Source organism: Quercus lobata, chromosome 3 (genome assembly GCF_001633185.2).
Source record: "Quercus lobata isolate SW786 chromosome 3, ValleyOak3.0 Primary Assembly, whole genome shotgun sequence".
In the NCBI taxonomy this organism is placed as follows: domain Eukaryota; kingdom Viridiplantae; phylum Streptophyta; class Magnoliopsida; order Fagales; family Fagaceae; genus Quercus; species Quercus lobata.
This window is the reverse complement of record NC_044906.1, coordinates 43,171,674-43,198,455: the sequence shown is the minus strand read 5'-3', so window position 1 is coordinate 43,198,455 and position 26,782 is coordinate 43,171,674. Positions and strand designations below refer to the sequence as shown.

General features: G+C 36.0%; 5 protein-coding genes and 1 long non-coding RNA gene across 8 annotated transcripts; 2 read left to right on the top strand and 4 right to left on the bottom strand.

Moving 5' to 3' along the window:
- Nucleotides 1–4,378: 4,378 nt before the first annotated feature.
- LOC115978850 lies at nt 4,379–8,317 on the bottom strand. 2 transcript variants are annotated; one of them, XR_004088887.1, is made up of 3 exons: nt 7,761–8,317; nt 5,893–6,133; nt 4,379–5,383 (listed from the first exon to the last, which is right to left on the bottom strand). It is a non-coding gene; the product is annotated as an uncharacterized LOC115978850 (long non-coding RNA). The 2 variants fall into 2 exon arrangements; XR_004088886.1 differs by having other exon boundaries at nt 4,379–6,133.
- A 778-nt stretch (nt 8,318–9,095) lies between these two features.
- On the top strand, nt 9,096–13,298 carry LOC115980936. The gene is made up of 3 exons (XM_031103127.1): nt 9,096–9,256; nt 10,220–12,972; nt 13,071–13,298. The coding sequence occupies exons 1-2, from the start codon at nt 9,250–9,252 to the stop codon at nt 12,970–12,972; spliced, it is 2,760 nt and encodes a 919-aa protein (XP_030958987.1). The 5' UTR covers nt 9,096–9,249; the 3' UTR covers nt 13,071–13,298.
- A 1,236-nt stretch (nt 13,299–14,534) lies between these two features.
- On the bottom strand, nt 14,535–16,769 carry LOC115980934 (26S proteasome regulatory subunit 8 homolog A-like). The gene is made up of 5 exons (XM_031103126.1): nt 16,707–16,769; nt 16,259–16,345; nt 15,668–15,805; nt 15,141–15,170; nt 14,535–14,795 (listed from the first exon to the last, which is right to left on the bottom strand). Exons 1-5 carry the CDS (start codon nt 16,767–16,769, stop codon nt 14,535–14,537), a joined length of 579 nt encoding a protein of 192 aa, XP_030958986.1.
- A 206-nt stretch (nt 16,770–16,975) lies between these two features.
- Nucleotides 16,976–19,474, bottom strand: LOC115979641 (N-acylneuraminate-9-phosphatase-like). Of its 2 annotated transcripts, XR_004089131.1 has the most exons (5): nt 19,325–19,474; nt 19,069–19,230; nt 18,599–18,772; nt 17,286–17,574; nt 16,976–17,066 (listed from the first exon to the last, which is right to left on the bottom strand). XR_004089131.1 is itself a non-coding variant. In XM_031101695.1 (4 exons), exons 1-4 carry the CDS (start codon nt 19,457–19,459, stop codon nt 17,058–17,060), a joined length of 480 nt encoding a protein of 159 aa, XP_030957555.1. In that variant the 5' UTR covers nt 19,460–19,474; the 3' UTR covers nt 17,043–17,057. The 2 variants fall into 2 exon arrangements, 1 of the variants encoding a protein (XP_030957555.1); XM_031101695.1 differs by lacking the exon at nt 17,286–17,574 and having other exon boundaries at nt 17,043–17,066.
- A 1,222-nt stretch (nt 19,475–20,696) lies between these two features.
- Nucleotides 20,697–24,781, bottom strand: LOC115980933 (serine/threonine-protein phosphatase 7 long form homolog). The gene is made up of 6 exons (XM_031103125.1): nt 24,671–24,781; nt 23,803–24,566; nt 22,032–22,122; nt 21,526–21,918; nt 20,788–21,313; nt 20,697–20,701 (listed from the first exon to the last, which is right to left on the bottom strand). Exons 1-6 carry the CDS (start codon nt 24,779–24,781, stop codon nt 20,697–20,699), a joined length of 1,890 nt encoding a protein of 629 aa, XP_030958985.1.
- Nucleotides 24,782–25,670: 889 nt separating this feature from the next.
- LOC115980932 (HMG1/2-like protein) lies at nt 25,671–26,269 on the top strand. Its single transcript, XM_031103124.1, has 4 exons — nt 25,671–25,688; nt 25,755–25,948; nt 26,036–26,093; nt 26,207–26,269. Exons 1-4 carry the CDS (start codon nt 25,671–25,673, stop codon nt 26,267–26,269), a joined length of 333 nt encoding a protein of 110 aa, XP_030958984.1.
- The last annotated feature ends 513 nt before the right edge of the window (nt 26,270–26,782 follow it).

Genomic DNA, 26,782 nt, shown 5'->3' with positions numbered 1-26,782 from the left:
GTCAATTTAGCTACAAGACCTTTGGTAAACCTTGGATTTCTTATTTAATTATCAGAGATTTTACTAGTTGAATTAACTGGAACTCACTATATATGTTTTAAAACCTGAATCAAACTGATCAATAAAAACTGACAACCGAATCTTTTTTCTAGTTTTGTGGTCCGTTCTAATTTTTAAAACCATATTTAGATTCATTTTGGAACTCAACTTTTTTATTTTTAAAGAAAAAGAACTTGTCTATATTGGCTAATAAATTGTGCTTAAAATAAATAGGATAAAAAAAAGCTTCAGCATAATTTTAAAACTTAAATTTTAATATATTAAGATCAAGTATTAAGTTATATGTTTAAGAATGGATGAGATTTCATAAATAATATTGGAAAGTCATGTAATTACTCCTATATATATAATGTAAAATGAAAACTTTAACGTTTATTAATTTTTTCTAACGTCATTACATAATCTTTTGAAAATGGGTCATGTTAACGGATGCTTTTAGGGTACGTTTGGTATACTAAATGTGGATTACAATAAAAATGGTAATCTTTATTACCAGGAATAAAATGTGTTGTAATGAAATAACTAAACATATTCATTAGTTTGGTTGTAATTTATGACATTTAAATTAGGCATCACTCTCCCTAATCTCAAAATATTTGAAATTGGTGGCAATAAATTCTTTGGGCCAATCCCTGGTTCTGTATGCAACGCATCTAAGCTTGAATTTATTGACCTAGGGTCTAACAGCTTGGTGGGATCAATTCCGACTAATTTGGGATATCTACTAGATCTTGAACTACTATGTCTATGTCTGAATAACTTAGGAGGGGATTTGGACTTCGTAACATCTTTAAGAAACTATAGCAAATTGAAAGTGCTATCAATTGCATTAAACCAATTCGAAGGTTTTGTGCCCAATTCTATTGGCAACTCGTCAACAAAACTTAATCAATTGTATTTAGGAGGCAACAAAATATCAGGAACGATTCCTGCATCTTTGCATAATCTTATCAACTTAATTAGCTTAGGCATGGAAGATAATCTTTTCACAAGTGTGATACCTACTTATTTTGGGAAGTTCCAAAAGATGTAAGGATTGTTTTTACCAGGAAACAAATTGTCAGGACAAATCCCAAGCTCTATTGGCAACCTCACTCAATTGGCTGAACTGGACTTTTCTCAAAACAATTTAGAAGGAAGCTTACCTCCAAGTATTGGTGACTGCCGATGTTTGTAAAAATTGGATGTTTCACAAAATTACCTCAGCGGAGTTATACCTCAACAGGTTTTTTCTCTTTTCTCTTTGTCGCTAATACTCAATTTATCCTACAACTCATTTAGTGGCAAATTACCTATTGAAGTTGGCAATTTGAAAAATATTAATTCTCTAGATGTCTCTAAAAACAACTTGTCCGGTGAAATTCCCACAACAATTGGAAATTTATTGAATTTAGAAAACCTCAACTTGCAAGGGAATTCCTTTGAAGGAATCATACCTTCATCCATGACTTATCTGAAAGGCCTTGAACTTTTGGATGTTTTGCGAAACAACTTATTACAATTTATTCCAAAGGGTCTACAGAAACTTTTATTTTTAAAATATTTGAACATTTTGTTCAATGATATTAAGGGCCCACTACCAACTGTTGGAGTATTCAAAAATGTAGATGCAATATCAATTATTGGAAACAATAAGCTTTGTGGGGATATTCCACAATTACAACTACCAAAATGCCCCAAGTTACAAAATCAAGAAAGTCTCTTGCTTCTAGAACAATAATCACAATTGTTTGTTTGGTTGCATGTCTCCTTCTAGTTTCATCATTTATTGTTCTTTATTGGAGGAAAAAATATAAAAAGAAATCATCTTCTATAGTCTCAAAGATGGATCTCCTTCCAACAATTTCATAGAAAATGCTTCATCGAGCAACTAATGGATTTCCTCTCAATAATTTGATTGGATCTGGTAGTTTTGGATCAATTTACAAAGGAGTTCTTAATCAAGAAGAAATGTTAGTTGCAGTAAAAGTCCTAAACCTTCAAACTAAAGGAACTACCAAGAGTTTTGTGGCGGAATGCAATGTCTTAAGAAATGTTCGACACCAAAATCTTGTGATGATCTTAACATGTTGCTCCAGTATCAATTATAATGGTGATGAATTTAAAGCTCTTGTATATGAATTCATGACAAATGGAAGTTTAGATATGTGGCTACATCCAATGATTGATTGCGAAAATCAATCAAAAATTTGAGCTTCCTTCAAAGAATAATTATTGCAATTGATGTGGCTTCTACATTAAATGCACAATCATTGTCAGCAACAAATCATACATTGTGATTTTAAAGCCAAACAATATTCTTCTCGATAGTGAGATGATTGCTCATCTAAGTGACTTTGGTCTAGCAAGACTCCTCACAAGCACCGATGATTCTTCCCAGAAGTGTACTAGTACAATTGGGTTAAAAGGATCTATTGGCTATGTTGCTCCAGGTATAACCTCTCTTATTTAGTTTTAAATCCTTAACAATCCTATAATATGTTGCTTTTCTCTTCGTCACTTTAATTTATCAAAAGATAAGAATTAACTACTTGTATTTTTGAGCATATAAGCTTTTTAATATTTGTAAAATTAGTATAAACATATTAACATACTCTCTTGCTTACTATTTCTTTGTTTCTTATAAAAAATATTCACTTGAGTACATACAAGCACATAATTAATTTTACATAAAATTTAAAACAAAGTAATTGATAGCAAAAATAAGATTCATAATCTGAGAAATGCCTAAGTTAATTTGGCGATGGACATTTTGATCCTTTGGCTAAGCTTCATATCTTCTTTGTATGCATATATTTCAATCAAATTGAACATGCAAAAAAAAAAGTAATTTGGCCCCTTGAGGTAAAGTTTCATACATTTTCCTTCAATTGCGGAAGTAATATCATATGTCATATTATTTTTCCATATAGATTCATTTCATTTTCTTTGAATTTGCATTTTGTAGACCTTAATCCATTTCATTATAGATAGAAATTGCCTAATTTCCTTCAATTCCACAAGTTGTATAGTATGGTATGGGTGGTGAGGCATCGGTTGAGGGGAATGTATATAGCCACGGAATCCTTGTGCTAGAAATGTTTACAAGAAGGATGCCCACTGATGATATGTTTAAAGATGGTTTGAATCTCCATAATTTTTTTAAGATGACATTACCAAAATGACTTGCTCAAGTTGTTGACCCCATACTTTTGCCAAGAGAAGTTGAGGAATTGGGAGTTGCAACTGCGGTAATGATGGCAATAGAAAAAGATGACAATGATAATGAAATTGAAGTAGAAGAAGCTAATTATATTGAGGATTCTAGGCATATTGATGTTGACATGCAAAAGTGCTTACTCTCAATTCTTAACATTGGAAACCCCAAAAGAGAAAATGAGCATGGAGGAAGTCATTAAGGAACTGCAATTGATAAAAAGAGATTTCATTAGTTTGGGGGATCCGCAGAGGCAGACCAAGTAGAGCTCAAGTAAGGGGTATTTAGTTTTGATTATAAGACTACATTAAGTAGTATGTCCTATTCATTTACTTTGATTTCATTTAGTCCCCAAATACTTCTATTAAAAAAACATGGAGATTTTATGTTGACCTTTTTATTAATCTTGAGTAGATTATCATAGCTGATTGTAAAATTGGATTTTCATTTTTCATTCATGATCAAAATACTAAACAGAAATTGTCATCTTATTAAAACCCACAACCTTCTTGAAATAATTCCTATCCCTTTTCTTATGTTATCAAGGTTAAAAATGATTAGCTAACGATTTTTTTTTTTTTTTTTTTTTTTTTTTTTGTGAATTGTAGAGACATGAAACAAATAGAAGGAATAAATGTCTTTAATAATTCTTGGATTAGGCATTTCTACCTGATCTGTTATAATATTATGCTAGTTTAATATCCCTTTTGAAAGGATCAATGGATGATTTTCTTTCACTTCCAAGTGTCGGAGTCAATGATTTTCTTTCTCTTTTGGTGTAGGAGTGTTCTTCATGTACTGTGCTTTGTTCTACTACTATAATGTGTGACTGTGATTGTACTAATAATCAACTCAATTCCTAAAAGCCTTTTATAGGAAGGGAATTCATCAAAGATGCCATGTTAGTTTAGAACTTTACATGGCATTATTCCAGTGTACAAATAAAAGTGGATCTTTTGTTTAATTTCCCTTTAAACTTAATGTTTTAGATTACATTATCTTGTGGCTGTAGAGAGTATAACAATCAATCTAAGTTTCAATTTATTATATATGACTTTAAACAAACACTTAAAAAGAACAATCACCCTTCACTACATAGAATAAATTCTTCCAAGGATCTAGGTTCGAATGTATATTTTATTGAAAAAGAAACAAAGAATACAATCTATTTAAAGAACAAAAGGTCATTCAGCTATCAAAATTACTAAGCCTAAAAGAAGCCCACTCGACCAACAAAACAAACCAAAAATACAGAGTTAACAAACTCCTGTGAACTATGAACAGGGGAACACTTATTTGAGCAATCAACCTTCCAAGCACACAGCAAACAGTCTAGCACATAGCAATAGCCTTAGCAGCTAATTGGAAATATATAGCAGCAACAATCTGCAGAATCCAGAGTCATTTTTTGCACCTCTAGCTGTATTTACTTGCAAGGAAAAAGCAAGCCGCTGACTTCAGTAAACAGCTCAAATGAAACTCACAACCCAAGCAAAGCCAATAAATATAATGCAATACAATCAGCCTTAGTAAGTACTGCATCCTACTACAACAAACACAATCAGAATCTTTGCCGTTTTCCATTTATCCAACAAGCAGCTCCATTATAACTCAAATTCCAAAAAAATTCAACAATTTACTGTAGCAATTACAGATCATTGAGCTATGGAGATCAAAATAGATTTGTTTAAGCCCCAATGTCAGCAAAGAATCTTGTTTAGAGTGGAATTAGGGAATTTTGCTTTGAACTCAAGCCTGCCTCTAACATCTTTCTTTATTTTTGAGGATTTTCTCCTTAGTCAAGATTGGGCCATAGTGGATATTAGCATTCCTCTGGCACCAAATATAATATATAGGCACCTACCATCCAATCTTACATATGGATGCTCTAGGTCCCTTCCCTTAGAGGATCCTAACAGCCCATCCCCATAAACATGTGTCCAGAAAGATGGCTCCTGCTTTCAACACAACCCCTGCATAGCACACAGAATGTCACTCTCTAGTGGTTAATTTATTCTTGATCACCAATCAGCCAATGAGAGCATGCTTTGGTATGGTAAGGTTGAACCACATGAGCTTCCACCAGTCCACCACTTCAGCCTTTATCTCTTAATGCCTCAAATGTGGCTGCACAAGAGATGCAACCTGACTTAGTGACGGTCCACTTAGCCTTATCCTCTTCCTTTAGATCTATGAGGCTTAATTGGCTTTAAATTATGAACAATCCTCAGATCTAGCAGGCATCCAAACCAAAGTTCTATTTTTTAGGACTGAATCCACCTTAGCCTCATAGCTAATTGCTGCGTCATATATAGTCCTATATGTTTCCAAATTTAAGTAGAAGTATTCCAACTGGGTGCCAATAATAATGCCATTGGAAGATTCTTTTCCCAAGTCTAACCCAATTTACATCATCAACAATCATCAGCATCCATTAGCTACTTGACAAGTTGGCAGACAGATACTGTATCTAATAGACATGTATGCTTAGAGTTTGACCTCTTGTGGCACTCATTCTTAAGACGTGAGAGAATGTGGGACAAAAGAATATATTGAACAGTGATTTTTAATGTTCATGTATACGAGCAAGCAACAAAGCAGATTTTTAATGTTCAGTGGTATTAAAAGATCCATACCTCAAAAATGAAAAATCCAGCAGGTTTTAACATCAAAGCAGCCCCATTGCAAAGATGGAGAAGAACACCCATGCCATTAAGACCACCATCTAATGCAAGTCTTGGTTCATGTCTACCAACCTCAGCTTGTAGCCCAGAGATATTGTCACTCTGTATGTACGGTGGATTACTTACAATACCTGCAAGTTTTCCTGCCACATCCTTTAATGGTTTGAACCATGATCCTTGCCTCAATTACATCCTAAGTGGTTTGTAATATAGTGCATAAGAAGAAAGAAAAGTAATCAGAGATATTGTATTTTGCTGCAAGGAAGAGGGGAAAAAGATGAGAGTGAAAAGTAAGAAACTTAAAAAATTAATACACTTCAATTTCTCATAGTAAAATGAAAGGCTAATTACAAATATTTACCATATCAACTGAGTTGCATTGTCCCACTAAAGTTTAAAACAGAGCAATCAATCCCCTAATGTTGCTTAAAGTTCCAAAAGCCTCCCTATCATTTTAATTGCTGTCAAACCAAAAGCAAATTATTGTACCAATGTGCCACCAATCCCAAAGAAGAAAAAAAATGTGGCCAGAGCTCTTTTCAGCTTTTTCTTCTTCTTGTTAGTTTGGTCTAAATTTGAGAGCACTTGGAGCAGCAGGGTGTCTACATTAGAGGTCATTTTGATCTCAACATTCATTGCATATCCAGTTTACTATTTATAGTGCTGTTTTAACAAAAAACATTAAACATCACAGCTTTACCCCTACCCCAGTGAAATATATTTTAGTATTCCTTGAACTTTCATTTATAACATCTGAATGCCCTAAGAAATGGAGGAAAGGGAGAAAAAGAAAAGCAAAATTTGATAACTACTAAAGGAACCATTCCCTCTTTTTTTTAAAGTCCGAATAGTTTGGACATTGATCTCTTAAAAGAAACTACCCAAAAGGTGTCTGGTAGTTAAAATTATTATAGACCACCTACAAGATTGTTTTGAAAGTCCTTTCCAAGACAATGACAGAGGTTAGCCATTATATTTATTCTTGTAAGTGCATTTGTGTTAGGAACCTTAGATAATGACTTGTTAGTGTAATTGAAAATTATAATAATGAGGAGAATTGTGCACGTTATTAAATTTAACTTAAAGATAGCCTATTAAGTAATCAACAAATATTTCCCTTGCATCCCTGATATTGAACCCTCTAATACCACAAGAACACAGGACACAATTACTACAGCATGATAAACGGGGCTATGGTTTATTATAGAAGGCGTATTAGTGGTTAGGATTTGGTTAAAAAGGAAATCGAGAATGCTGTTAAAGGCCTTGGCCATCTTTCTAAACATAATAATTTTTTTTTAAAAAGAATTAAACATAATCTTTCAGGAAATTTCATTAGATATGGTAGCAGTACCTTTACAAGCTAAAGTTGAGGAATTGTATGTTAAATAACAACAACAACAATCAGACCTTTGGCCCAAAATTTTGGGGTCAGCTATACTTACTCAACAGACTAGTCAAGGTTGGCCTTATGTATTTTCATAGCCAATCCCACACCCAGAAAAAGGAAGGTTGCAGTAGGTTGATGGCTAAGCTAAAATATAGCCACTCTATTATAAAAGGATCCACTTGTATGTTGAATAATAGATAATCTAAAATTGGAGACTATCTTAACTATAAAAAAAAAAAAAAAATTGGAGACTAACTTTCACTTTCTATGTTGAATAAATGATTTACTAGACACAAATTAGAAACTTTGAACATTTCATTTCAACATGTAACATTGTCCAACATATGGATTGGATGATGAACACTATCATTGTTAGCATGTGAAATTATTGAAATTGGGACCATTATATTACAATGATAAATTCACTAACCCGCAGTCTGCAGACCATACTTCTGCATATTAAAAACTATCACGTAACGCGCGATTCCAATTCCAATAGCAAGTGCAAATCTTCCAGTTCCTATAAACACTATGACCAAAGCAAGAATTTCATCCACAGCATTGAAATTTCTCAATCCTCCACCACTCTCCTAGTTCTAAGTCTACTCAATAAATTGGCTTCTCACAATAAGGAAAAGCTGGAGGCAAAGAGCCCACCATTGTCTAAACTTAACAGAACTCTGGAAGCAGAGAAGTTAAGTCAAAACATGAACCTAACAAACCTTCACTGGGCTTTTAGGATTGAAATTCGAGTTTTTATGTTTCATTCATTAATTAAAAGGCCTTACTCTTAAACACCCAGTTACCAATTTTTTGTGTGAATTTTTTTTCGTGGCTAATCTTCCGCATTTTCTAAGCATCCAAACGAAAGGAAATGAAAGAAGAAATTTGGCACCTGGAGAACCTCACGGCCAGTTCAGGAGAGCTCCTTGCTTCTCCCTTCCACACTTCAAAGACAAGGAGAAGACACAGCTACGGTGGGGGAATGTGAGGGCGAAAATGGGTAATTACCCATAAAACCCCAACTATTTAGTTAGTAGGGTCAGTTTGGAAACATTTTCGCAAACTAGCAACTCGAGCCTCAGAGGCTCGATTTTGGGCCCCTAAATCGAGCCTCTGAGGCTCGGTTTATGTGGTTTGACATGGCCTTGACGTGGCAGGAGTGTACGTGGAACTCGAGTTTTTAAGTCTCGAGTTCCACGTAGGCGCGACCTAAACTCGAGTCTTTGAAACTCGGTTTACGTAAAAAGGTAAACCGAGTCTCAAAGACTCGAGTTTTAACCAAAAAGATACGCGTGTTGAACTCGAGTCTTTGAGACTCGGTTTACCTTTTGAAACCGAGTCTTAGAGACTCGAGTTTCAAACCATTATTTCCCCTCCTGTCTAGTCTTATCAAGTGTCTTTGCTGTCCTCTGTGCTAGAATACGTGCTCTGTGCTCTAGTCTATTAGCTGAATACGTGCTCTGTGCTATTATTAAAGCTTGTGTTGAATGACATGTTTTGTCTGTTGCTTGTGCTAGTCTATTAGTCTATTTTGGTGCTTTTGCTAGTCAACAGTCTTTGTTGCTTCCTCCAGCAGGTAAGATGAGTACGTTGCTGAAGGACATGTGAATATAATTTGTCTGTTTTGAGACACATTCAAAAAATATGTTAAACTAGCACAAGCACCAAAAACTTCTCTCAGTATGTTGAACCTAAAAAAACTCTCACACTACTCTCAGATGCAGAGAATATTTTGACTAAACACAACTCTCTCACATGAAGAACAACTTGCCTCAACAACTCTCACCTTCAGCAACTTCAATCACAGAACCTCTCTTAAGAACTCTCACAGAGACTCAAACTCTCATACATATTTAGCAGCAAAACATTGCTCCTCTCACTCTCATACAATCTCAGCAGTACATTTGCACATCATTATGTCAAGTAAGGGTCTCCTCACTCTCTAATTAGTTGTTTAGTGTATATAGCTGCTTTAAAAAGTGTTGCTTGCATTGTTTTAGTGTATATGCCATTTCCTAATAAAATATTTGTTTGTATTAGGCAAATATATTTGTTTCCTGATAAGATATTTGTTTGTATTAAAATATGTATATTTGTTTCCTTATAAAAAATACGTATATATATTTATATTTATATTTATACAACTATATAATTAAATATTTATATAAATATATTTATATTTAGCCTATTTATACAACTATATAATTAAATATTTATATAAATATAATTATATTTTTATATTTATACAACTATATATATAAATACTTATATAAATATATTTATATAAATATATAAATATTTAATTATATAGTTGTATAAATAGGCTAAATATAAATATATTTATATAAATATTTAATTATATAGTTGTATAAATAGGCTAAATATATAAATATATTTATATTTATATATTAAATTAGATGATATGTCTAATTTGATTGATCATGATTATATTCACATTAGTGTTTTTTTTTTCCTTTTTTTGTCTGATGAACCCTGCTCTATGTTATTTCATCAATAGTAGTGTAATAGGGTATGACATTAATTTAAAATGACTTGAATGATGTTGTTACATAATTGCACTCATTCATTTGCACATCCTCATGACTTTTGTTGTTTGGTTTGATATTTTTATTTATATTTTTGTTAGAGCTGAGTTTCAATTTTGTAATGGGGGTGAGTTTTGTCTTCAGTTTTTTTATTTGTTTGAGTATGAAATTATAATGATTGAGTGTGTTTGTATGTGATGTGGGGTGAGTATATGCAATTGTTACACTTTTAGAAGTTGTGATTCTTGTACTTTGAGTAGATAGAAAAGTTTTTGTAATTGATGTGAAATGAAAGAGATCAAATATGTCACTAACATAAATTTAGTTGGCTCTCTAATAGGTGCACAATCTTTGAAGAATATTGACATAAATGTATACTTCGGTGGACACCTTTACAATCCTGAAGGGATTGACGGATTCCCATTTAGAGGGGAGGGTATCGAATGCTACTACATGATGTTACGTCGTAAGTTGAAGACGTTGACTGATTTGAAGAGGAAAATAATGGACGAATTGAAATTGAACCCTGCTTGGTATGACATCAAGATTATTTATCGTTGCCCACAAGAAGTTCTTCATGAACGGATAAATTATGGGTATATGGCGATTAAAGAAGATAAACATGTAAAGATGATGTTTAGTAGGATCCAGAAAATGCCCCAAGTAAATGCTGCTGAGTTGTATGTAAGTTTGGAGGCGAGTGTAGACAACAGTACTGAGGTGGTGCAAGAAACATCTACGGCTTTACAATTTACAACCCTAGATGATGGATGCACTACAATGGGAGGTTATACGCTCTCATCTCAAGATTATGTTGCGAATACTGGTGGAACCCTCTACTCTCAAGAGACACATTTAGAGGAGGAAGACGAAGACGAAGACGAAGACGAAGATCATGCTGTGAATGATGGTGAAAATAATGATGATATGGATCAGTACGAAGAGAGGATTGAGCGAGGTGACTTTGAGAACGATGTGGATGAGCATGAAGTCGTTCCTAATTTTGAAGAGGAAAATATGGAGTACCATGATGAAGGTGATGCAGATGATGATGATATTGGTGTCCAGCATGATACAGATACGACCACTGGCTACAGACCTCCTGCGGACTCATTCTACGCAAATACTTGGGAAAATATGGTTGATCCTTCACGTCTTCAGATACCATATCTTTGTACTTGGCAAGATGGGATGCATTTTTGTAAAGGGTTGACTTTTGCAAATAAAGCTGCGGTGAAGCGTGCATTGATAATATACGCAGCAAAGGATAATAGAAATTTCTCCATCCAAAGGTCGAGCACAACTGAATTGTGCGCCGCATGCATTGACGACAATTGCAAGTGGTACGTTGGGGCATACATGAAGCCTAAATTCAATGGTCTGTGGATGGTCACGTCTTATGTGGGTCCACACAGTTGTATACCCTTTGGGCTGCGAAGAGATGGTAGAATGATGGATTCTAATTTTGTTGCATCAGAAATTGTGGGAAGATTGCGAAAAAAGCACACTGCTACTGTTGATGAGCTTTGGGAGATCATCCGTACTAAGTATGATCATGAGCTTTCTTACTATAAAGTATGGGACGCAAAACAAAAGGCAATTGCTAAGATTTTTGGGGATTGGGAGGAGTCTTACCAAAGGTTGCGAAAGTTGTTGTTGGCATACTTGGATCAGGATTCGGGTACCCAGTATAGCTATCACACCATACCTAAGCCATTAGAAGGTACTACGTTACTGCGCTATGTATATTGGGCATTCGCTCCATGCATTGCTGCATTCCAGTATTGCAGGCCAGTGATCAGTATTGATGGAACTCATTTATATGGTAAATACAAAGGGGTATTGATGATTGCAATGGCAACCGATGCTAATCAAAAGGTTTTGCCTATCGCCTTTGCTGTTGTGGACAAGGAGTCAGGGGCTAGTTGGGGGTGGTTTTTAGAGTGTTTCAGGACTTCGATAGAGCGTGTTATTGAAAATAAGGACATTTGCATTATTTCTGACCGACATAAAGGTATCAAATGCGCCATTCGAGAGTGGCCTAGAGGGCAAGACAGAAGAGAACGGGTATATCATCGATATTGCCTTCGACATGTTGCTAGCAACTTCAACACACATTTTAATAACCCGACTCTAAAGGCATTGGCCTTGAAAGCTGGATATGCGACTCATGATGCTAAATTTGTGTCCATAATGCAAACCATTAAGGAGGCCGAGATTAATTTACTGAGGGGTGTAGACCCTACTGATCGCCGGATTATACGTTATATGCCATACACATATCTAATGAGTGAGGATGTAGACAAATGGACCCAGTCACATGATGGTGGAAGACGTTACGGGGCAATGACAACCAATATCTCTGAGTGCTTTAATGGGGTTCTTAAAGGTGCCCGCGGTTTGCCCATTGCTGCAATGGTTGAGTTCACTTATTTTAAACTTGTTGCATATTTCCACGATCGACATAAACAAATTACTTCTGATCTCTCTCGAGGTAAGGTGTGGAGTGATTATGCAATGGAGATCTATAACAAAAATGAGCAGAAAATTGCAGGACACACTCTGAGGAATTATAATCATGCAGAGGGTATATATCAAGTGGTTACCCCGTATAACGACCATAGAGCTGGAGGGGGAAATCACAGTCATGATGTGCGCATATTTGATAGAACCTGTGGTTGTGGAAAGTGGCAAAACTTGAAGATCCCTTGTTCGCATGCAATTAAAGTTCTTAAAGCTCTGCATCTCGATGCGCCCAGCTATATTGACCCATGTTACAGTCTGAACAACGCCATTCTCACATATTCACATAATTTTGTGGTGCCAAAGTCAGAGTCATTATGGAGAGACGTTCGCGGACCACGGTGGGTGCCTGACCCACGATTGTTGCGGGCCAAAGGTCGTCCTACGATGTCAAGAATAAGGAATGAAATGGATGGGGTACGGCGAGAACGGGGAAGCCGGAGGGAAGATCCGGAGTTGAGGGAGATTCAACCGAGGCAACGATGTACAGTGTGTCATCAAGAGGGGCATAACCGTAGATGTTGTCCCAATTCCCATGGGGCTTCGACAAGTGGTAGTGCTATGAACTAGGCAAGTGCCGTCACTGTTTTTATATAATATACTCAGAATGTCATTTGGTTTTTGTTCTTTGCATTTGGAAACTAATAACCGTATTTCATGTTTGTCAGGCAAGCGGAGACTTTATTTTCGTAAGTGACATTGTACGTGGGACTTGTCGTTATCTTCTGTATGGACAAGCTAGGTGATTATGTAGAGTATGTTGTATCAGTATGGACAAGTGTTAGGTGACTATGTATAATATGTTATATCCGCTAGGCGAATATGTAGACTATGTTGTATTAACTTAGTTGTTATTTTGTTTATTGTTGTAAATTACGAATAATTGAACTCTTTGCTATCCATTTTACTCGTTACATTAGTTGCGTGATGCAGCTTTTTCCTATAATACGAACAATGATATTACTTTGGCAAGTTCAACCACAAGGCCCTTCTAGTATTGAACTGCCATTGTGTGCTAAGACTTTTGTCCAACAATCATTTTATTGAATAGTTACTGTTTTAATTTGGTTGTAAAACTTTAATGTATGCTCCCTTCGCCTATCATACGTATGTAGTTGTTTGATGTGTTCTGGACCCTGGAAAATTTGCTGCAGGGGAGAAAACTAATTCTGGTCCATGCACCTGTGGCAAAAAAGAAAAAAAAAAATTCCCAGTGGAACTCGTGTATCTAAGACTCGATTTCCATTTATGGAAACCGAGTATAAGATACTCGAGTTCTACTGGGATTTGTTTTTCCTTTTTTTTTTTTTACCCTCAATTTGAGAGACTAAAAAACGTAATTCAATGTGATAAATAATTCTAGTGACCTGCGGCCAAAAAAGAAAAAAAAATTCCCAGTGGAACTCGAGTATCTTATACTCGGTTTCCATAAATGGAAATCGAGTCTTAGAGACTCGATTTCTATTTATGGAAATCGAGTCTCTAAGACTCGATTTCTATAAATAGAAACCTAGTCTCTAAGACTCGATTTCCATTTATGGTAACCCATTAAACTAGAGTTCTACTGGGATTTTTTTTTCAATTTTTTTTTATTACCATTGAGAACTAATTTCAGGTAATTTTTTACTAAACCACCAACATCGAAGAGTAAAATTACCTTGTAAATCCAAAAATATAACTGAAATGAACAAAATAAAATTATACAATCTGGTTTTTTAGTTTTCAACTGCCAACATCTAAGTAACCCAACCCTGTAAATCCAAAAAAAAAAGAAAAAAAAGAAAAAGAAAAGAAAATCAACATCTCGTTATGGAATTAACAAGACTATACTTATCATTCTATCCAAATCCATCCAAAAGAGTTGAGATTGTTTAAATTGAATAAAATACTGGCAATCTTTACAAGAATGAAGCCTATTTTGACATGCTTGCCAAATACTTACAATAAGAGATGAATCTGTTTAAATAGTTGAGGTCACAATAAAGAAAAGTACCAAAAACTAAACAACCCAAGCTGCATAATGAAAACACACACGATACCTTTATTTTATTTGATGCTTCAAATCCATCGAGCTGGTTGAGAAGCTCCAGCATAGTCCGCTGCACTTCACTGTCACCATTGCCACTACCAGTTTAAATGCAGAAAGTAAAAGGGTACACGAGGCAAACCTCCTTTATCTCTTTAATTTGCTGGTCAAGACCACCAATCATGTCATATGTGGAATCTGGAACCTTTTCAACTTTCATGAGGTTGACCACTGGATCAACGTTGCTTTGCAAGATTAAATGAAGCACATAACTGTCATTACGGAGAGCATCTCTTGTTGATGGAGTTATCTTGGAGATATCGATATTTTTATCAATGTCAACAACATATTTCCGTTCAAGATGAACCTGGGAAACAAGATGAGATTGTTTAGATAAAAATGTATTCAAACTGTTTTCAAACCATCTCTTATTAACAAAAAGGCACTCCTAAGGCACTCCTTGTGCATGTAATAGTCTATTCTCTTGCTAAAATATCATTACGTTTCAAAAAAATAAATAATTAAGGCACAGCTGCAACAATAAAAAACATATTACATAAAAAGTCACAAAAAATTAAAAAAAAAAGGAGCCAGTGGAACTCAACTCTTGTTCATAAATACAAAGAACAGAGCTGTTGAAGTCGATTATTTATGGTGGATTGATTATGGGACAACTATTCCATAGCTTTTCAGAATTTTTTCTCATCATTACCTTGTAATCCAAAATCACACATATTTCCGCCTGTAACCAAAAAAAAAGAAAAAAAAGAAAAAGAAAAGAAAATCAAACGTTATGGAATTAACAAGACTATACTTATCATTCTATCCAAATCCATCCAAAAGAGTTGAGATTGTTTAAATTGAATAAAATACTGGCAATCTTTACAAGAATGAAGCCTATTTTGACATGCTTGCCAAATACTTACAATAAGAGATGAATCTGTTTAAATAGTTGAGGTCACAATAAAGAAAAGTACCAAAAACTAAACAACCCAAGCTGCATAATGAAAACACACACGATACATTTATTTTATTTGATGCTTCAAATCCATCTAGCTGGTTGAGAAGCTCCAGCATAGTCCGCTGCACTTCACTGTCACCATGCCAGTACCAGTTTAAATGCAGAAAGTAAAAGGGTACACGAGGCAAACCTCCTTTATCTCTTTAATTTGCTGGTTAAGACCGCCAATCATGTCATATGTGGAATCTGGAACCTTTTCAACTTTCAATGCCATGAACCAATGGATCAACTTTGCTTTGCAAGATTAAATGAAGCACATAACTGTCATTACGGAGAGCAACTCTTGTTGATGGAGTTATCTTGGTGATATCGATATTTTTATCAATGTCAACAACATATTTCCGTTCAAGATGAACCTGGGAAACAAGATGAAACATTAGATAAAAATGTATTCAAACTGTTTTCAAACCATCTCTTATTAACAAAAAGGCACTCCTAAGGCACTCCTTGTGCATGTAATAGTCTATTCCCTTGCTAAAATATCATTACGTTTCAAAAAAATAAATAATTAAGGCACAGCTGCAAATTTACAATAATTAAACACATATTACATAAAAATGTATCACAAAAGAATATTTAACAAAATAAACAGAGATGCCAGTGGTATTTAAAAAACTTCAACAAAGTGTAGGCACCCCCATGTGCTTCATAATCCATACAAAGAACAGAGCTGTTGGCTGTGTGTGAAGAACAAAGCCACGGATCAATTATATTCAGGGTGGTGGAGTGAAACAAAACATTAACATGGAGACACACTACTTCCATAGCTTCCGCAATGACATGTTTTTCTCAGTCTCCTTCTTCATTACCTTTGCCACTACCATCTCAAAATCTTCTTGTGTTACATCAACCCTCCTCTCCCACAGAGCAAACATCCCAGATTCTGTGCACACAGCCTGCAACAAAAAAAAAACAAAAAAAATCTGTGACAATATGATTATGCACAGAGAAAACACACAATCTTTCACTTCTGAAGACTTTAATAGCCCAGTGCAATAGGTCGTTATGGAATTAACAAGACTATACTTATCATTCTATCCAAATCCATCGAAAAGAGTTGAGATTGTTTAAATTCAATAAAATACTGGCAATCTTTACAAGAATGAAGCCTATTTTTGACATGCCAAATACCCCCATCCCAAATAATCATCACAGCAATCATTGCAGTACTAGCAAATCAGCATAGCACCCACTTCAGTCAGATTTCCATGATTAGTTAACAACTACTTTGCGTCAATACTTCTAAATGTTTCTTACCAGGCAATGATATGGAATTTCTTTAGATACTTCCATCACATCAGATGCTTCATAAATAATCATGAACTTCGAAAATACTTTAAGGAAAGTAATGGGATAAGCATCAGGTACACCATGATTGGTAGGATCCAAGGAAACTGATGAAAAGGCTGATGAGGTTCAAAAGTGAGATATTCTGGATTGTTGGACTCCAGAAAATCATTACCGATGGTCTAAACCCAACATGTTTAACACTCAGATTCAGTCCATCCGTAGTGATTTTCTGGCGTCCAACAATCCAAAATATCCCACTTTAGGACCTCATCAGCCTTTTCATCAAGCAGCGTAGTGACTCAAGCAGCGTATGACGCTTCATGACAACTGTAATACAATGAATAAAGTCAAAAATCATACAAAGTGAAACCCAATATAACTAACTACAAACAAATGGTAGAAACCTAGTAAAAAATTAGTTCATACCCATTCAAATAAATAATGCAAAGCATTTACGTAGACAAAAAGGCTCATATTATCATTTGTTATCATAATAACACCACTAGTATTTGGTTTTCTATCTACAGAAGGGGGATTTGAAATTACATGAATTTGGTTTAGCATTTACAGCAGAAGCAACTGGTTTTCCAGGTCTATCTTCCAGTCCAATAGTTTTTACACGTTTAGCAGTAGAACCAAAACATGTATTTTTTGTCAGCGGATGACACTTAGAAGTGACATTCTGAGCTACAGCAATAGTCCTGCCTTGTTTTGGTGCCAGGTATGAAATTGATGGCTTCCTCAGCTGGAAGAAACTTTACGTTTGCCTTTTCAATGGCTTTTTGCACTTCAGGATGAACTTGCATGCCTTTGTCTCTGTTCAATATGCTAGGTCCTGAAGAACATAGAGCATTAGATTGGACATTTCCTTGATTGACCATGGTACAGGAGTTTAACATTGGATTCTTAAGCATCTAATTTGGATGGGCTTCTTTTCATCTTGAAACTTAGTCATCAAATTTTAAAGTTACAGCTGTACTTTAACACAATAAACAAAATCGCTCATCCAAACACAAACATATTATTCTTTGAACCAGATCAGGTGAAACCATGCTACTAATTGATTAGCATTCTTCAAAAACCACAGGCTTCGAACTTTCTTGGGAAGAGTTTTCATGGAATATTCTAAAGGCAAACGAAAAATTATGAATATTGTTTTTTCAATAACAGAAGACTCCAAACATGAATGAATTATATATACAGATGGCAAGAAGAAGGAAAAATTGCATTATAACAACCATCTAGTGGCATTCTTAATTGAAGTACACCAAGCAGTCTACTCTCCCCTGTGCTGAGACTAATCATATATACTGATTGCAGGGAAAAAAAAGAATTCTACTTAAGAAACCTTGTTCTTAATAAAGTCATATAAACAATCAACTATGTTCTCAAGACAAAACACTAGTGTTTGCTGCCATTATTCTTACATAAGTGTTTTTTTTTTTTCTTATTCGTTTTTAAATACGCCATAACCATATATTTATGTATTTGAGTTAGATTTGGATTTGGCTACAGTAATTGGATTTAAGTCAAATCATCTTTGAAATGTAAGTGAGAGGGAGTGTATATGGTACTTTGCTGTAACTTTATTCAGCGTTATTTACTAATGCTGAGGTTATTAAGATCTTTTTTTTGATAAGTAAATTAACATCCTCACACACACACACACACTGACACACAGCTCTTTACTTCAAAAGACAGTTGCAAGAATCATTAAAAGAAGTAGCTAGAAGAATATGAACCAGAGATATAACCACTATGTTCTCTTCCTGAAATATACCGAAACTTAAAAAATTACATGGAAAAAACACTCATCCAAGTAATTCCCAGGAAAATAAGAGATGCAAATGACAACCTACCTCCTTAAAAGAGTGAACTTCACTTCCCCAAAGCCAAGCATCACAGCCTGCATCTGTAGCACCCCATATATCATTCCTACGGTCATCCCCTACATGTACAGCATCCTCGGGCTTTACTCCCAATAAATCACAAGCTTTTAGAAATATTGTTGGATTTGGCTTCTCTGCTTCAACCTGTTTAAGGGAGAGAGAATCATAGTCAAGACCATAGATAGTAGAGGAAAACAAATTGTTCATAAGAAAAGTGCACCATTAGATTGCTAATACAATTATGATATATGTATGACATTATTTCTTGAAGTTTAAATGACTTCATTGAATGTAATATGGATCAGTGTACATATGCATGTGTATACATATCAGAAAGATAAACCTCATACACATGCCGCTAGCCATCCCATTGTGTGTATGAAAGGGGGTAATAAAAAAAAAAAAAAAACTATATATAATGAAGAAATCAATGGACATACTTCAGCTGAAACTGCCACAGCATCAAACCAATGGTCACAGTTTAGAGATCGCATTAAAGGTCTTAACCGAGTGTCAAAATTTGACACAACACCCAACTTCACGCCTGCTTTCCTAAGAGCTTTAAATACATTCTCAGCATCAGGATCACAGAGGTGCCAAGCCTATGGAAAGAAAAATTGGAGAAAGAATTATAACTACATAAGTTTAAAACTCAAAGCATGCAATTTATAAAAGCTAATTTAGAAATGACCCAACCTTGTTAGTGCTATAGTAGTTGTAAAGTTCTTCAAAGTACTGGGAATCTGAACAGCCAGTGGAGTAACTGACTATATATTGCCAGAAAGGCCTTGCATCATTGACATATCTGCAATTGAAGAAAAACAAAAACATTATTGATTAAGATAAGAGATCCTCAACAAACATGACAGAAAAATTGCTACCTTTTGCAGTTCTGGTAATGGGAATGTGAAGAATATCATTCTTAATAATGTTCAATTTTAATTATTTACAAGCTAAGGGCTTAAGAAATGAAAACAGGTAGAAGTGTGTCCATTGCCACTGTTTAAGAACCTGAAAACATGGCACGTAGGAAACAGACTTTACATTGGACCCTTTAAAGATAATAAGCAAGAAAATAGGGTGACCTTAACAAGGTCACAAAATCTAGATTAGACTAATGTAGTTATGTTTCCCAATTCGCCTTAGACTAATGTAAATGACTCTGCTGTTTTTGTTATTTTTGTTGCCGGAAGATTAGGCTTTGCAAAATCTGGAGCTAGGAGTTTAGCCTTTGTAGATGATAACAGTTTTGAGTATGATGATATTATTGTATATAAGGGCCAATTCTACAAAAAGACAATCAAATCAAAAAGACAATCAAATGATACCCTTTGGCAGAACTACATGGTCCAAATAAAAGTAGCAATGAACAGGGAAACAAGGCAAGTTACGAACACGTCTATCAATAAATATTGTAAACATGACAATTACATTGACATGCAGTTAAGTATTTTAACTATATCAAAACCTTTGCAATCAAAGAGAAACATACATAGGTGTAGAGGTCAAAGGAAGCAGCCACCGCCGTGGATCCGTGCACCACAGCATGCTCTCCGGCCAGTATGACTAATACCTTACATATTGTATCAAAACCAACATTGGTCTCCACGAACTGGTTCTTCAGATCTCCATTCAGTGTAACAGGTACACCAATCACCTGTCAAATTAATAGAAGTTCTATTAATAGACTGTGGTATCATAAAAATATATCTAGATTAAAATAACAAATGATGCAAGGAATAAAATTGCAACAAATATCCTTATTTGAGGCATTCACCTAGTTCCAATAATGTAGGTTCAAACCATATTGAAAACAAAAATAATCTTATGGAAATGTGAAAAGAGAATTAATAATGGAATACAGTGTGTTGTTTCACATTAAGCTTTCAGATACCTTTTTTGAATCTTACGCCGTCTCGTATAATGCGGAGGAGGTCTTGCATGTCCTTCGTCAGATGCCTTGGGCCCAACATTGTGTCCATGTTTGTGCCCCCCTGTCCCACACGGTGGTGCCTTTGATATGCGTTTAGGCCGACCTTCAGCCGCTGTAGGTAACCCAACCGGCTGCTCAGCCTGAACATGGGGTGGGTCAATGGCTGAAGAAGGGGTACTAAACGAACTATGGGAGGGTGGCTCCTGCTGCATGTCAGGTGGGGTACCCAGGTCAAAGGATGGAATCGGTGATAGCTGAAGAAATGACTGTGGGGTGGGTGGACGGACGTCAGACCCAGAACAAGGAAGTGGGGTGGGTGGAGGGATGGTGGGGCAAGGAGACGGATGGTGGGTAGGTGAAGGGATGGTGGGCGTAGGGGCTGGATGTGGGCTAGGTGAAGGGATGGTGGCAGTAGGAGCTGAATGTGGGTTGGGTGAAGGGATGGTGACGGTAGGGGATGGATGTGGGATGGATGAAGGGATGGTGGGGCTGGCGGATGCATGTGGGGTGGATGCACAGGGATCGGGGGTAGGGAGAAGCTGAGGGGTAGCAACAGGCGGACGGGATTGACATCCGGCCGGAGCTGTGCTCGTGCTTGGGCCGGTAGGCATAGCTGCCTCCTCAATCGGGGCCTCAGGGATAGGAGGTTGGACACGTGTCATCGCCTGTACTGCCGTCAACACCTCAGTAATGTCGTTGTGGTCCTCCGTGCCCACTGGATGACGCCTCAATAAACGGACGTATCCTTCAATCTGCACATGGAAAAACCACACATATTAGACCTGCAATACGAAATCAACAATGCCAATTGATAATAAAATAAATGTTGGTTCTGCTACTAATAATTGCAAATTAAAGGGAGATGAAGTGGTAAGCAAAAAATGTAGTAACAAACATCATGCTCTCTAAACAGTGGTTTCATGGTAAGAAATACGGTAACATGTAGAAGAGATTGAGAAGTTACCAGCAGAGTCACTACAGCACCAGGCCTATCGATGAACCTCCGAGTCACCCTTTTGAACCAGTCATGGTACTCGTGCTCTGGAGGCATATCACCAAGCACAGCTTCACAACGCCGATCAAAGCGATAACCCCACTCAAGGATATGCGCAGCATGCTTCTGCATCCAATTAACACCGATCTTCCCCCTCAAATCAATGCCATGAAGCACTCTGTCAGTGTTAACAGCGCGGGGAATTTCTTGGATCATCCCGAATTGACGAACAACACGATCCGGTGTATGTTTCTCTACTAGGTGGAAACATACAAGCGGCACCGTTGCCGTCCATACGGCCCTCCCTGCAACACACCAGGGCGGGAGGTCGTCAAAATGAGCTTCATATGGCTGCCACACCACCTACAATAGCCAAAAAAGAAGTACACAACACATTAGGGAACAATGTTTATATTTCAAAGTTCACGAAACCTATATGGACGTTCGTAAAAGCGTAAAATAAGGCATTTTCATACCTGGTCTGGCAACATGGAAGCTAGTTGCTCGCGATACCTGTCCCTGAAGATGTGGGCGGGCCTATTTTTCTTGTTTGGGACCCACAACCACCTACAATCAAGAAGAATGGATCAATAAGTACTGAGATAATGTTAAAACTATAATGTAATCACATATATGAAATGAAAGGAAATAAAAGGAAATTGAAATTTGAAGAAATAATGTAATCACTTAAGATGAAGAAATGAAGAAATAAAAGGAAATTGAAAGTAAGGTGGAGGGTGAGGTCATGTGAATTGCAATAGTAATTAATTCAAAGTTAGCTTTTTTATACTTTTTATTTATTTATAATTTTATATGCTTATATTTCTTTATATATTATGAGTCAAAATCCATATAATTTATTGAGTCTTAAAACTATAAGTCCATATTTCAACTAATATATCAATTTCAAGTCTAAAACTCTACCCAATAATTATAATAATACTATTGATTCTCAAAAAAAAAAAAAAACAAAACTATTAAAACAATTTTTCTATTAAAATATTCTAAAAAAATTACAATTAAAAAACAGAAATATAAAAGCTCAAGTTAAATATTGCAGTACTAGTTTTATTACTTATATATTACGTGTGGACCCACATAAACAAAGCCTAAAACTTTTTTTTTCAAGTCTCTTTCTCATTTCCAACAACTAGTCACATGCTAGGTTCACAAAACAAGAAAGAAAACACAAAACAAGGCAATGAAAATTCAAAATAGAATTGAAGAAGGACTAGCGAACGAAGAGAAAGAAGAAGAAGAAGAAAAAGAAGAAAGAAGAAAAAGAAGATGAAGTAGCAATAGCAACTGCCTCGCCTCAGCCTCTCCACACAACTTGACTGAAAAGCTCATATGTTTAAATAGCTTTCACACTAGTGTTTTATTTTGATCTTTCTTAAATACAGTCCTAATGAATCAGGATGGGCCACATATATTCTCAATTATATATTTCTTTGTTCTAGGGGTTTCTGTTGAACTTTATATTCTCAGTCATAATGCTAACTCTCTTTACATGAAAACATCCAACTATATAAGTAACATATTATATTCCTTTTTGATTGGCCTTCCAACTGAGTTTTCTCTACTTCTTTTAATCATTACGTTGTTTCGATATCTTCTCTTGCTTCTTATAGGCACAATCCCCAAGTTCCAAACTGAAAAGGAATATTTAGATTTATATTGTTTGAAATGGCTTTCATCTTGAATAGACAAATCATTGATGGGATTGTGGCTGCATTGTTGACAGCCTCAATCCTAGTGGAAATATGCATATAAAGATGGTAAAACAAATTTCCACATATAGATGCATTTGTGTTTGTGTGTGTGTGTGTGTAATGCATTGTAGTTGTCAAATATAGAATCATATTGGGAATCAATTATTATTATTATATTCTTTTTTTGGTATTGTGCATCATAATGTGCAGACATTTTGAAAATTTATATAATACTATAATTCATATAATAATTATACATATATAATAAAATTAAAGCATTTATGCTGATTCACCTCTTACTCATTATATGTAGTGTCTTTTACATTCTTTATAAATAACCTAAAGACTCTCTCTATGAGTGTTACTGATTACAATAAAACCTTTATAAAAAACCTAAAGAGACTACGACTTCAAATAGCAAATAAAATTCCTCAAGAAGAAGTTAGAACCAAATAGAAAAAGAACTCAAAACATAATATAAGACTCGTGCTTTGGTGAAGACAGTATGTTATAGCAGTATGAGGTAGAGACTTACTTCAGGGATAGTGGACCACGTACTGAAGGACCGTAAGCACCCACTGGCGGGCCTCGCTCAACTGTCGGGCACAAATAGGGGAACCTGGCCCATGCCCAGTACTGGAGCAACAGCAAGCACCCACCAATCTGACTGGTGTCCTCGCTTGCCCTGCATAGCTCTCGATACAACCATGCAAGGCAAGCACTTCCCCAACTGTACCTCCGTGGATTGTGAAGGTTTTCCAACTGCTGCACCCACATTAGATGCACCCTATCGCCGGATTTGTCCATGAATATTGTGTCCCCCAATAGCGGTAGGATGTAGCATCGTGCGTACTTATGCAGCTGATCCTCTTCAGCATCAGGCGGCAATGGGTTAGCAACTTCCTCCAAAAGGCGGTTGATGAGAATCCTCTGCCCATCAAGTTGCTTATGGTTATTTTGAGTTACAAGTTGAAAACCAAGGAAGTCCCGGCACACATTCACCCAAGTTTTTTGTGTGCTCCCTGATATAGCGTCACCATCAACAGGAAGCCCGAGAAGAACCTCCACATCCTGCAATGTGATGGTCACCTCACCATGTGGCATGTGAAAGGTGTGAGTCTCGGGCCGCCATCGCTCCACTAAGGCCGTTATCAGGCCATTGTCAATCTCTCTACCTGGGACCCACAGGAGTCCCTCCAAACCAACTGTGGTGATGATGTTCCTCACTCGGTCGTCCACCATTGGAGGTTGCTTGGAGAACTCTGAACTACGACTACGGCAAGTAATGGACCCTGGATCCTGCACATAACAAAATCATGGATTAATATAGTATATGCAAATACGTGTACATTGTATGGATTAAATGCATGTGCACAAGTTACTGTTTTAGTTGAGTGTTTTACCCGCCCATTCCAAATAGCTTCGGACCGATGCGTCGCCTGCTGTGTCAACACCGAGTCGTCAATGGGTCCAGGCTGTGTATAGTCAATGCGTCCAGCATTTGCAGCAGCCATACTGAAGAAGAATGATAAGCAGTTAGTTTCAAAATTGAACACACAATATGCTTAAATATATAGGTATGACTTAGAGCAGCCATAATGAAATGACGACTATGGTTGCTTGTTCATAATTGCAGAATCATAGCAAATTTCTTAGAACTTTGAAGGGAGGACTTCACCGGGAATTAGCTTACTAAACCGGTATTTTGGTAGTTATTTATTTAATTTTTTTTTTTCGGTATGAAAGTTTCCAACATATATCTACTAAATCCTTTTCATGAGAATGATTAAACCAAAATACTCCTCACATGTTTGTGTGTATACTGGCTTTAAAGTAAAAGAAACAACAAGAGAATGAGCCTAATCTGTTCATACATGCACTAATTCAAACATAGTTTGAATTGAATTTTTGTCTATCAATAGAATATAAAATCATAAATTACAAATTAAGTTTTAACTATTTCAAGTATCTTGCTTTATATGGTAGTCGATATTTACACTATTTATGCTGTAGGTAACTTAGGTTGATTTCAATGGATTTAACTATAGCATATTGCTTTGCTTTGCTTTGCTTTGTATCTCACAGTCATATGATTGTGGACCATTGGGTAATCTTAATTTGTTAAGAATCAAATATGTTAATATATGGGACGCTTTTTAGTGCTAAATACTAACTATGAGCACCATGTTTGGGATTACAGTGCCAGCACTTAGGGGAAAGGACTACGGCAAGACTAAAATGCGTTATCCGGACTACACAGAGACAAAATAAGGTTGCCAAATGAAAAATACATAAGGCCTCCAAAAATGTTTTTAAGTGCACAAGCATCATAATTATCTATTCTAACAGCATATATATATGAGAATGCAGGACTTGCGAGTAGGAAATGGCCCCATACCAAAGATGGGAGAGACTGTAGTGGTAAGCCACTAATTGTGGAGAAGCCCAGTGACCCCCCCAAGAAGAAGCCTACTACTACTACTACAGACAGATACTCTTCTTCTCTTCCCTTTCTCTGTCAATGCAATCTTTTCTGGGTATAACACTGCTTTTTTTTTTTTTTTGTTTGGCAGGAAGAAATCAAGTTCAACAGTGCCGAAGGCAAAGAAAGCAAAAACTGACAAGAAGTCTAAGGATCCAAATGCCCCCAAGCGCCCACAAACTGCCTTCTTTCTCTTCATGTATACTATCTCCCAGTCCCTCTCTTGCACGTTTGGATTATCTTTCCGCGTGTGTGTGTGCTGAAATGTTTTCAATTTCTGTGTCAGGGATGACTTTAGGAAGACTTATAAAGAAGAAAATCCCGATTCGAAGGGTGGTAAAGAGGTACAAGTATTTATTAATTACTGCCCTTGCTCTTTATTTTTTATTTTTTGTTAGGTGATTAAACTTTGGACAGGTTGTTCTAATCTTCTTGTTTGACTTACAATGAATTGTAGGTAGCAAAGGAGGGTGGTGAGAAGTGGAAATCTCTAGACAGAAAGAGAGAAAAATATTCCTAGGACATTAATAGGTGGAAAACAATAATTATTGACTATGGAACAAGATACAAATGCAGCAAATGAAAGGCAAAAAAAATGGCAGAAGAAGAAAGGACAGAGTTACCTATAGAAGAATTAACATATAAGTGCCTATATCAAGTCATTTTTGGACTTGTCCTATCTTCTCCTATCCACTCTTTATGGTGTCCTTTTCACAATGGGCAACTACGGATTGCAACAAATAGGAAGTACTTATCAAATTGTCGCCATCTTCATTGACAAGAAACACATCACTAAGACAAAAAGTCTACTTGCATCTAGATTCAAACTTTTAAACCTGTAACACCAACGCCTTATAATTAGCAACTATAATTTCAAGCCATCCGTACTAAGGATAGAAGGTTGCATAAGTTATAAACTTATAATGGTCACGTTTCTGCCACACTGAAATGAAGGAGTTCCTTCTGTAGGCCTTTCTCGAAAGTGTATCCATGTGTGAGAATTTGCTTGAGCACAAAATATACTTCCCTACAT

Bases quoted from the DNA above. Each gene is read 5' to 3' on its own strand.
- LOC115980934 (XM_031103126.1), bottom strand. From the start codon at position 16,769: ATGATTATTTATGAAGCATCTGATGTGATGGAAGTATCTAAAGAAATT. The intron at 16,346-16,706 runs GTAAGAAACATT...TTTTTGTTGCAG, and splicing joins AAATTCCATATCATTGCCTG to GCTGTGTGCACAGAATCTGG. The intron at 15,806-16,258 runs GTAATGAAGAAG...CTTGTTTCCCAG, and splicing joins TTGAGATGGTAGTGGCAAAG to GTTCATCTTGAACGGAAATA.
- LOC115979641 (XM_031101695.1), bottom strand. From the start codon at position 19,459: ATGTTTTTGTTTTTCTTCAATTGCAGATATGTCAATGATGCAAGGCCT. The intron at 19,231-19,324 runs GTTGGGTCATTT...TTCTTTCCATAG, and splicing joins ACTACTATAGCACTAACAAG to GCTTGGCACCTCTGTGATCC. The intron at 18,773-19,068 runs GTATGTCCATTG...TCCCTTAAACAG, and splicing joins CTGTGGCAGTTTCAGCTGAA to GTTGAAGCAGAGAAGCCAAA.
- LOC115980933 (XM_031103125.1), bottom strand. From the start codon at position 24,781: ATGGCTGCTGCAAATGCTGGACGCATTGACTATACACAGCCTGGACCC. The intron at 22,123-23,802 runs GTAAGTCTCTAC...TCTTGATTGTAG, and splicing joins CGTGGTCCACTATCCCTGAA to GTGGTTGTGGGTCCCAAACA. The intron at 21,314-21,525 runs GTAACTTCTCAA...TTCCATGTGCAG, and splicing joins GTGCTGTAGTGACTCTGCTG to ATTGAAGGATACGTCCGTTT.
- LOC115980932 (XM_031103124.1), top strand. The intron at 25,949-26,035 runs GTATACTATCTC...TTTCTGTGTCAG, and splicing joins ACTGCCTTCTTTCTCTTCAT to GGATGACTTTAGGAAGACTT. The intron at 26,094-26,206 runs GTACAAGTATTT...AATGAATTGTAG, and splicing joins ATTCGAAGGGTGGTAAAGAG to GTAGCAAAGGAGGGTGGTGA.